An 11,533-nucleotide genomic window follows, 5' to 3' on the forward strand; every position below is an offset into this window, starting at 1 on the left:
AGGCATACCAACTGATGTAACGTGCATATATGGGAATCTTCAGCATGAAGACCCCACTTCCCAGTGAATTACAGAAATATAAATACCACCTCGAGAATACAGAAAGAATGGGGGTCTGGCTTCTAGTCAAACAGTTACGGGAGGAAAAGGAATCCTGTTGAAGGGCAGCAAAAGATTGGGAGAAGAATGGATGGAGGGGGACAGAGAACGACTTGGACATGGTTCTCTTTAGAAATTGAATGACCCTGGGAGATAGGTCTATGTGGTGAAATGGCTGGGCCAAGTTTGATTAGTTCTCTCCTTTCCTGTAATAGATAATGAAATAACAGGGAAGGGAAGAAAAAGCAATTGTTCTTGGTGGGTCCACGTGGCCGTTATGGAGATCGGGGGGAAAGGCTCTTCCAAGGCCTGTTGATTCTTAAGAGTTTTTAACTCAAAATACTAATGATTGCAGGGAGCCATATATTGGGGTAAATTTCCCTGCACTCCTTCAAAACCCTTGGAAGCCAGCTAGTCCAATCACTGAGTTTAAAAAAATAAATGGACCCTGGGCCCCACATCTAGAGTCTGAGTTAGAAGGACAGGAGGTGGGGCCCCCTCCAGTTCTCTAGGTCTTTCTAATACCAGAGTCTAAGGACCATTCCTGACTCATTCCCTTCTTCCACCAAAACAGATTCTGGAATGTTTCCTCAATAATCCTGCCCTGGTATGAATAACCCCAGACACAGGGAGTTCACTCCCCAAGCCTGCTTTCCTCTCTGAGACACCACAAGGCAGCTTTGGCACTATTGCTTCCCAGAAGACTGTTCTCTTTCTTCTTCCTGCTGTTCCATCTCAGCTTCTTCAGCACTGTTAGGCAGATATCTGGTATAGGGCAGATTGATTAATAGGAGAAAAGGCATACCTTTTCTGGATTTAGGGGTGACGCCCCCTGGCTCCTTGCAGAACATAAATACCACCAGGAGAAATCTGCTTCGGAGCAGGGGAGCAGCTGGAGGGAGCCCCCCCCTCAGCACAGACTGTTCTCAACTGTGGGGCAGGGGCGGCCCCTGGTGGCCATAGCAGTCACAGCCATTATCGCCCCCACAGCTCACAGGTGGAGCTGGGAACCAAGCGCTTACTTTGTTCATGATCCAGTCGGCATCTTCAATGGCTCTTTTAATAATTTGTTGGATTCTCTCAGGGTTGTCCTCATCTGCATGAACCCGGAAACTCTGTAAGTTTAAGCATAAAGAAAGACGATCAGGTAAAATTCCCAGGACCAGCAGCTTCAGAGCACCAGTCACAGACTCACTGCGCTGCTGGGTTCTTCCTACTCATCATCTCCTAATCCTCCACAGATAGTCATGGTGACCCCATTAGAGACAAGGAAACAGAGGCTCGGAAATTCCAACTGGCTGCTCAGCAATGGCATCTGAATCCCAGTCTGTTCGACTGCAAAGCTTGTACTTTTGCCAGCAGGGCAGCTGCAAAAGGGGGGCCTCTGAGATACCCCCAAATCCAGCTGAGCCCCAAAGCAGTGGGGACCAAGGGGGAACTTTGATGCCTCTGTTTACTTTGCTCCTCAGAGGAGGCTGCTTTCCCCAGGGTGAGCTCTGCATGGGCTTCTCTCTGCCAGTGCTAGGGATGCCATGCAAGGAAGGCAGGAGGCGGTGGAAAGGGCGGCTCTGGGAAATGCAGCCAGGCCCCATGTCAAGCACAGGCTGCTGTTGGTGCTGGACCAGATGTCCAACCTTGAGAGGTGACCTGAGACCCAGGTTCAGCGTTGTGGTGCTCAGGGGTCTCAGAAAGAGCTGCCCCCATGTTCCTCCCAATGCCACACATTCCCCCCCACACCTTTAGGAGTCACCTCATCCCCGCCACCCCAGTCCTTCCTGACTCCTCCAGACTGCTATTGCTCCCTTCTCCGTGTTTCCATAGCCTGCAGTTGCTACCTCTTTTTTTTTTCACTTTCCATTTTGCCACACTTGCTTTGTAACTCTCTTTATATGTGTATGCTTTTTCAAATGCTCTTGAGACTAAGTTGCAGGTCTCATGCCCTTTCCCCTTATACACGTCACTGTGTATTTCCTAACAACAAGCACATCCTCTTACAGAGCCAAGGGAATCAAATCCACAACATTTAATATTGATATAATACCATGAGCTAATCCATAGCCCTTACTCCGAATGCATGCATCACACCAGCAATTCTTCTGGCCCAGTATCCAACCTGGTCTCATGTATTACATTTAGCTGTCATGTCTCTTTAGTCCCGTCATCCAGAGCAGTTCTTCTGCCTTTCTTTGTGCTTCATGACACTGACATTTTTGGTGAGCACAAGCCAGGTAGTTGTATGGTAGATGGCCCCTTGGTTTGGGTCTACCTGATGGCTTCTCATGACTAAATTCAGGGTATGCACTGTTTGGCAGGAATGCCTGTGTCCCACCCTCAATTCTAATGTTCCATTTGGCTATCTCACCCATATCCTGCACACAGCTGGTGTGCTGGATGATGCAACCTCTGTTTTCTGGACAGAGAGGACCTGGGTTGTCCAGCACTGGTCTCTTGTGGCTCTGAACTGCCACCCCACCCCACCTGAAAGACTACCCGTACCCTGGCCCTGGCCTCCAGCCCCGCTTCCGGTAGAGAAAACCCCAGGCCCAGAACACCCTGCTCACACCTGCCTGACAGCATGCTTGTAATGCTCCTGGATGCCCTTGGTGGGCAGCTGGCGGCAACAGCGCAGCAAGTATCGGTAGAGCTGCAGCGGCCTCTGCACCAGCTCTGCCCCTGGAAGAGGGGCCATCTGCAAGCCCGCCTGCCCCTGGAAAACACAGAGCATCACTTCTAAGGCGTCAAGCCAAGTTCTGTAATCAGCCCTGGCCCCCAGGTCCCAGAACTTTGTGAAGCAGGCTAGATGTGGCGGGGAGGCCAGGTTCCCCCACGCCCCACCCCATGGAGCCTGTGCCCTGGGCTGGGTATTCAGTGCTGCAGAAATCTCAGCCATAAGGTCCAAGGGTGAGTGTGGAGGGAGATGCCCAGTCTCACCCCTGGCATCTTCGTTCTGGAGCCCAACTTCAGGTGGTGGACAAGAAGTTACTGACAGGCAGAGTCAGGGAGGTAACAGAAGATTCTAGGGGACCATCACTGAAAAACCAGCTCTGCCGTCAGTCAGGCACATCCTGGGGAGGGCGCTGGGCACAGAGGTGAGAACACCCAGAGAGCTGAGCCTCCTACTCCAAGCGAGGTCCTAAACCAGCAGAAGTTGCCTCACCGGGAGATCACTACAATGCAGAGTCTCAGGCCCCACCTCAGACCTACTAGACCAAACCTGCACTTTAACAGGGAGCCCAGGGATTCACGTGCACATGAAAATTTGAGAAGCATGACTCTGGGGCTCCTCATGGAGAGGCAGCCGCACACAGAAGCACCAGGGCATATTGGCGCCTGCGCCCATGCCTTCATTTGACTGTGTGTCACCATAGGAGTGACAAGGATGTTGTTCTGCTCTACTCAGTGTGGATGTGATTAATACACACATAAGACAACTAGGCACAGAGAGGTCCGGTAACTTGCCCAAGATCACACAGCTGAAAACGTAGAGCTGGGGGTTTAAACACTGGCAGCTTGGCTTCAGAGCCTTTTTCAAAAAACAACAAACAAACACTACTGGCTTTATTTAAATAACTGAGATACAACCAACTGCACATATTTAAAGTATATAATTCAGTAAATTCTGACACACATACATACACACCTGAGAAACCTTCACCAGTCAAGAGAGTGAACACCCATCACCCCCAAAAGTTAGCCCAGGCTTCTTCATGTCCCTCCCTCTGCCCTCCCCCCTTCCCCATTCCCAAGCAACCACTGCTCTGCTTCTGTCACTGCAGATTCATTTGCATTTTCCAGGGTTTTGTATACGTGGAATTACACAGCATGCTCTCTCTGGTGTCTGCTCTGTAATAAGGCTCTCTCTAAAGAACCCACAGCTCTAGCCTAACCTCCTTTTTGTAAGGAAACTATGAGAGTACAGATTGTTTTAAATGGTAGATTCTAGAACATACAGACTTGCTAAATTTTCATCAAGTGCTTCCCAGCCTATACACATGCCCCACTGTGCCTGGTGTTCCTGTCCCAGTCTGTCACTCCAGTCTCCTCTGCAGTGATTCCAAGTGAGCTCTGGAACCAGTGCCTTGGGTGCCTCCTACTCAGCCACAGGAACTTCTCCCAGATCCCCCAAACCGCCACATATGCTACCTCAGGGCCTTTGCACATGCAGCTCCCTAGCATAGAGCCCCCTTCCCCATCTACTCCATGTAAGGAAACTTGTTCATATCTCCAGCTTCAGCTCAGTGTCATTCCTCCAGGAAGCCCTTCCTGAGTGGCCCTCTCTGGGGACAGAGGGACTTATTCTGTCTCTGTGGGGCCCCATTCGTGGCGCCCCAGCCATGGCTCTTCCTAGGCTGAGCGCCTGGCCCGCAGTAGGCTTGACTCACTTTTCACTGAACTGCACGAACTTATTACCTCCTCTGTACAGAAAGAGGCTCCCTATGTTCCAGATGAAGGAGCTAAAAGACAGAGATTATGTGACTGGCCTTAGTTTTAAAGGAACGTAAAAAAGAGAAAGAGAACACCTCTTCCCAGCCCCACAGAAGAAAGAGAGAACCAGAATATTAAATCTATCGGATGCCCTTAAACTACAAAAGGAAGCTTATGAGGTAGCTGATTTCAGAGGCTCCTTCATTCCATTTATAGCACATTATCTTCCCAGCAACAATAAATGTGTCTCCACAGCTAAGTTACCCAATTCCTCCTGGTTTTCTGGGTTCTTGCTCTGACATTGGAGTGTACAGAGGTGTCTGTCCCCATCATCCATTCTCCCTTCTAGTAACAGCCCCAGTGAGAGATTTGGGGTACACCCCTCCCAGGTCACAGCCCACTAGGTCTCGGGGACTCCACCCCAAGCCTGACCAGTCAGAGCTCTACATCCACAAGGGCACAGAGATTGATTCAGACAGACACATGACAAAAGTCAGTCCAACCAGAGTGAAACTCAACACCTCTGGCAGAAGTAACTGAAAGGACTCCAGCTCTTTCCCACCAAGCCTGACACTGGGAGGACTTTATCCTCTCCCAGCAAAGCCATTTTGCCTCTTCTTGAGTTCGGAGACTGCAGACACACAGCAGTAGGCAGAGCTGAGACCCTGAGAGAAACCAAGTCCAAAGGGTTCATTTGAGCCCTAAAATCATCCACCAGAAGGCAGTCCCACCCCTAGACTGCTTAATGATCTGAGTCAATTAATCTTCTTTTACAAAAGCAGCTTGGGTTGCTATTTTGTCAATTGCAACTCATAGTCGTAACTGGTGGACAGATCCTGACCTCCCAAATTCTCCCATGATGAGAGATGGCTCCAGTTCTGATGGCTCCAGCTCCAAAGAAGTGTCCAAATAGGATGGGGCTCCTCAAGTTCCTCCCACTATGAATCATCAACTTGCCAGTCTTATTAGCTTCGTTTTAGACACACACACACACACACACACACACACACACACACACACACAAACACACACAAACCAGAGGGGAACCCCATACAACGATGGCCAAGACATCAAGGGCAATCACAGAGCCACAGAGGACACACCACCAAAGTCCCCAGTCTGATGGGCAGACTCCACTGGCAGGCTTCCCCAAACTATATAAAGTAGTAATCAAATATTGTAAAATGCTAGTCGTGGAACAGATGGTTACCATCTGCAGTCCTCAAAATTAACATTTGGAAAGAACACAACTTTGTTTCATTACTTAAAAACCCAAGCAATACTTAGTAACCAACCCAGCAAGTATGGGCGGCAGATTATTTTCAGCTCAATTATAATACTTAGTCATTCTCAGTAACAACTAGTAGAGAATACATGTGTGGGTCCACTTAGAAGAACTAAACTAAAGATGTTTTAATTTAATTTAAAGCGTGGGTTTGCTATTATTTAAGGGACAATGAACCTCACAGCATCATTGCTAAAACTGTCTTCGATTCCTTCAGCCCTGGCAACACTTGCTTTGCTTGCCTACTGCCCTTTGGACTTGACCTTCACCTCCCTACCCTGCTCCCTGCCTCTGTGATGGCACCTCCATCTTCCCAGGCAACCAAACTAAAATTGCCACAGAGTCAACCCAGCAGATTCCTTCTCTTTCCTCAATCCTCACGTGCTATAGTTGGATATCTGTCCCCTCCCAATCTCATGGTGACATGTGATCCCTGACATTGGATGTGGGGCCTAGCAGAAGGTGTTAGGGTCATAGCAGTGGATCCCCATGACTGGCTTGGTGCTGTCCTCACAGAAACAAATGAGTCCTCACTCATTAGTTCTGATTGTTACAAAGAGGCTGGCCTCTCTCTCCCCTCTTGCTTCCTCTCTCGCCATGTCATCTGCACAAGCCAGCTCCCTTTCACCTTCCGCCATCGGTGGAAGCAACCTGAGACCCTCACCAGAAGCAGATGCCAGGACCCTGCTTCTTGTACAGCCTGCAGAAATGTAAGCCAAATAAACTTCTTTTCTTTATAAGCTACCCAGCCTCAGGTATTCCTTGGACTAAGACACCATGTCATTGGTTTCTAAGTCCTATCAAATTATATCTCTAAATGCTCTGCCTCTCTACTCCACAACACATCCGTGCTTCAGTCTCTTATCATCTCTGGAACATCTGCAACAGTCCCCTCGCTGGTCTCCCTGTCTCCCAATCCACTTCCCCCCAATGTATTCTCCACCCAACAGTCAAAGTGAACCTTTCCCAAACATAAATCTCAGTGTCCTGCCCTTCCTGAAACCCCTAATATTCTGCCCTAACCCTCATCATTCATGGTAACTTTCCAAAAATGTGGGATAAAGTATATAACCAACATCTTCTTATTGTAATTATTATTTATTTTCGTGTGTAATGAAAAAAAGCCACATTTGCATAGATATTATGACTCAAAGTAGTTTTTAAAAATGGGCTGGCTGGGCACAGTGGCTCAAGCCTATAATCCCAGCACTTTGGGAGGCCAAGGTAAGAAGACTGCCTGAACTCAGGGGTTTGAGACCAGCCTGGGCAACTTGGCGAGAGCTCGTCTCTATGATAAATCAAAAAAATTAGCCAGGTGTGGTAGAGTGTGCCTATAGTTCCAGCTACTTGGAAGGCTAAGGTGGAAGGCTCACCTGAGCCCAGCAGGTCAAGGTTGCGGTGGCCATGAGCGTGCCACTATACTCCAGCCTAGGCGACAGAGTGAGACTCCAACTCCAAAAAAAAAAGAATGGGCACAAAATTGATTTGTAAAAATGTATCAAACAATAAATAGTTGAAGTGTGGACATGGCAAAGATCATGAAAATGGTGCTGAAGTTTGGAAAGCACTGGTCTAGAATCAGATGCAGACTCTTTTCCATGGCCTTGCAGGGCCTCTCTTAATCTGGCTCCTGCCCAGCCCTCACCAACATCTCTCACCAACCACAGCCTACCCAGGCAAACTGATCCCTGAATGGCATATTCCACAGCAGTCCATATTGTGTTTGCCTGTTATGGTCTCAGCACTGGGACAGGATGTCTGACAGGGAATATATGTATTTGTTAGGGTTCTCCAGAGAAACATAACTGACAGGAAGGGGTATGTGTATGTTGGGGTGTGGGAGATTTAACATAAGGAATTGGCTCATGCAATTACGAAGGCTGGTAAGTCCAAAATCTGCAGAGCTGATGTCCCAGTTTGACAACAAAGGCTGGAAGCTGCTGTAGAACCAGGAAGAGCCACTGCCCCATGTTAAGGCTACAAGGCAAGAGAATTCTTACTCAGGGAGGCTCAGGCTTTCCGTTCTATTCAGGCCTTCACCCATATTATAAAGAGCAATCTGCTCTACCCAGTCTATAATACCCCTCTCTGTTTCCTGCATAACTCCAGATTCCAGCACTCAGCTCTGTAGCCTGGTACGTACTCCTGGAAGCCCTCACTGACCCAGCACTCCTGCCAACACACTCAGCAGGAGGCCTGTGGTTACTTCAAAACAGCCCTCATCACCCTGCATTAGAGTAGCTCAGACTCTCACCTGGATGGCTGGAACAGTACCCACCTGCCCTCGGACCCCCCAGCCATTCTCCACATGGTCACAGTGCTTTATCAACTTCCCAACTGAAAAATCTCTCCACAACTGGATATTAACCTATTTCCCGTTCAGAAAAAAAAAAAAAAAAAAGTGCAGTTCACTGCCATGTTCATTTAATTTTACATAAACACACTCTTTGAAGCTGAAGAAAATCTGACAAGTTTTCAGTGTAAAAATAAAATATAAAAATTATTCTTGGGGTTATTTCTAAACAGAACTTGTCTCTAATCCTAATGAGAATTAAAAAAAAAAAAGAAACTATATTTTGTAAATGGAAATACCACTACTAAAAACAGTGCTATAGAATGATGTCATTTGTTTACAAAGACTATTGATATACTAGAGTGATGTAAAAATAATAATAAAGCAAGATATGTTGTGGCAAACATTGCAGGTAAGGTTGGAACTGTAATGCACCAGTTGTCTTGGGATAAGTGCTGCAGTCGCAAGTGCCACTGGCAAGTATCCTTGGGGCAAATGGGAAAAGGGTTTAAATGATACTGTGAATTATTATTCCTTTTCTTGAGTAGAATCCTGATGGTGCGGCTGTATGGGAGAAGGCCCTTGTTCTTAGGAAATGCAGTCAGAAGTATATGGGGTGATATGTTATCAGGTCTCAATTTACTTTCCAATAGTTCTGCAAAAGATAACAAGAGATGTGGTGAAATGTCAAGACTGTGTTTAGATGGCAAGAGTCAAGGGTGAACACGGTGCCATTATTTTAACCTCTATGTGTTTTGAAAATTTTCATAATAAAATGTTACGTTAGCAATATCCCAGGCTGGAAGTCATCTGCTCTTCTCCCTCTGTGGCTCCCTGGTGGCAGGGAACTTGTGAGCACTCCATTTTCACTTTGCTCAAGTTGTTGGAAAGTCCCTCTGGTCTTGAGATAAAATGTGCAGCTGTAAATTTCTCCTCGTTGTCCTGAGCTCTGTCCTTGGAGGCAAGAGTCTTTTCTAACTTACCCCAGGTCCAGTATTCCATTATTCAGTCAGCTAACCAAGCCCCTCCTCCACCCTTCTTCCAACAGAAACATCCTGAAGGTGCTATCATCTCCCAAAGCTTCTCCATCCCACTCACCCTCCTCTGGACACATACACTTCCATCATCACTATCTCTCTTACACATACTGTCCAGTGGGCAAACAATAGTCTGGCTGTATTCTGACCAGCTCTGTGGGCAGTGGCCCCGTCTCCTTCTTAGACCTGGGAATTCAAGGAATGCGGCTCAGACTGCATTCTCTGCTGGGGCCCTCATATGGCCCTGGCATTTGGCTCAAAGGCACCTTTTCTCCATGAGCTATTCTTTTTTTTTTTTGAGTTGGAGACTCACTCTGTCACCCAGACTGGAGTGCAGTGGCCGCTCCCGGCCACCGCAGCCTCGGCCTGCTGGGCTCCGGCGATCCTTCCGCCTCAGCCTTCCAAGTAGCCAGAATTACAGGCATGCGCTACCACACCCAGCTGATTTTTTGATTTATCGTAGGGATAAGGTCTCACTGCCCAGGCGGGTCTCGAACCCGCGGGCTCAGGCAATCCACTCACCTCAGCCTCCCAAAGGCACGGGATTACAGGCTGAGCCACCGAGCCCGACCCATGAGCTATTCTTAAGCCTGTTTCCCCATCTTGTATTTTATGGTTCAGTCCATAGTCACAATTTGTCACCATCCTTGGGGTGCCTGACTCTGTTATCTAACTCAACTCAATTCAACATCACAAGAGCACAGAAACAATCACATAGTGGGTACAAATAGGGTGCAAAGAGAAAGAGATTAACCCCATGTGCTACAAGTATCAGTCACCCATGCCGTACCATTCGGAGTAGCTAGCATGAGTACAACTCTGGACTCAGTCCTACTACTACAGAGACGAACAGTCTGAGGTACCTAGCTCTCCTTCCCCAAGCCTTCTACAAAGCTGATAGCATGCCTTACTGCCTTCTACCCAGGGACTGATCAGTACATGCCAAGTATGACAGCTGTTCCCATATTGTCTCATTTCATCCTCACAACATTACAGGGTAGATATCATTAGCTCCATTTTATAGCTGAGGAAACTGAGGTTCTGAGAGGTTAAGTAACTTGGCAGAAGCCATACAGCTAGTACATGGTTAGGCCAGGATTCAAACCTAGGTTTGATTCCAAAGCCCGTGCCCTTACCCACTTCATGACACCACCTGCTATATCTCTATCCAAGCCATCTGTAAAAATATTGACCAGACCAGAGCTAAGGACCCCACAAAGAACTCTCCCACGGCTCGTGCAAGACAAGGCTCAAGCATCTATAAAGGCACTTGACTGCACTGTTATCTAGTACTTCTCAACCTTCTCTCCAAAACCTTGCTCCATGCTTTTGTGAAACACAAGGACATCATCTGCAGCTTCCTCCTGCATACAGATGGGAAAAAAGAAAAAGTCAGCAGTCTGACATCCATTACACAGATAAAGGAGAGGGGCTACCAAGGAAATGCTCAACGAAAGAGCTCTTATGAAATCCAAAGGAGAATAAAGGAATAAAGGAAAAGAGAAAATAAAGCTACACAGGGAATTTCCTGGGAGCCCAGTGGTATCACCAGTACAGATACTGAGAGACAGGCCTACGATCCCATTCAGCCTCACTGTCCTCTCTGACCTGTGTCCCAACACAGGTCACCTAAAAGTAAGTGGAGAAAAGTCATATATTAAAAAAAGAAAGAATGGAACTGCAGAAAATAACCAGAAATTATGCCCCATTGAGCACTGACATGAGCTAAATTAAGCCTGCACAGACCATTTTTTAAATATGCAATTACTCTTCTTGATGGGAAAAGTCGAAAAATAGGAATGGAGTGGTTTTGCTTCCTGCCCCCACCCACTCCAGGGCTCCATCCTGCCATATATGCTCTCCCAAACTGGAAATGGGGTAGCAATCCCTGCCTCCCTCTCCTGCATGGTCAAGGCTCTCAAATCCCCCCACCTGCACTCGGATCCCCTTCATCCCCATTGGCACTACGTTGGTGCCCAGTTTTATACCCATGCCCTGCCTGGACGATTCGAACACCTCCTAATCAGTATCCCTCCTTCCAGACCAGTCCACATAAGTGCCACCCAAGAGCACTTCCTAAAAAACATACCTGTCACTCCCCTTCTCAAAACCTCTGGAGAGTTCTCTACCCATGGCCTTCTGCAATCAGTCCCAACCTCTCTCATCAATCTCACCTCCTTCCCACATGTCTTGCATTTTAGCCACATACTGAAATTTGAAGTTAAGTTTGTGGCCTTTGGGATTGGACAGTCCTAGTTCAAATCCTGGCTCTATCACTTGCCAGTTGTGGAACCTTGATCAAGTTTCTTCATTTCTATCTCAAAATCCATTTCCCAGCTGGGCTCAGTGGCTCAGCCTGTAATTCCGCGCCTTTGGGAGGCTGAGGTGAGTGGA

The 11,533-nt window shown here is 47.7% G+C and overlaps 1 protein-coding gene across 1 annotated transcript in view; it reads right to left on the minus strand.

Moving 5' to 3' along the window:
• Positions 1-1,025: 1,025 nt before the first annotated feature.
• LYRM9 (LYR motif containing 9) overlaps positions 1,026-11,533 on the minus strand; it is a 14,647-nt gene continuing 4,139 nt past the window's right edge. The window contains exons 2-3 of the mRNA XM_008071830.1: positions 2,663-2,806; positions 1,026-1,214 (exon numbers count right to left, since the gene is read on the minus strand). Coding sequence (XP_008070021.1) covers positions 1,026-1,214; positions 2,663-2,788 — 315 coding nt within the window. The 5' untranslated portion in view covers positions 2,789-2,806. The remainder of the gene's footprint in view (positions 1,215-2,662; positions 2,807-11,533) is intronic.

The sequence above is a fragment of the Carlito syrichta genome, unplaced genomic scaffold, assembly GCF_000164805.1.
Source record: "Carlito syrichta isolate Samal-C Ts95f unplaced genomic scaffold, Tarsius_syrichta-2.0.1 Scaffold314750, whole genome shotgun sequence".
Taxonomy (NCBI): Eukaryota; Metazoa; Chordata; class Mammalia; order Primates; family Tarsiidae; genus Carlito; species Carlito syrichta.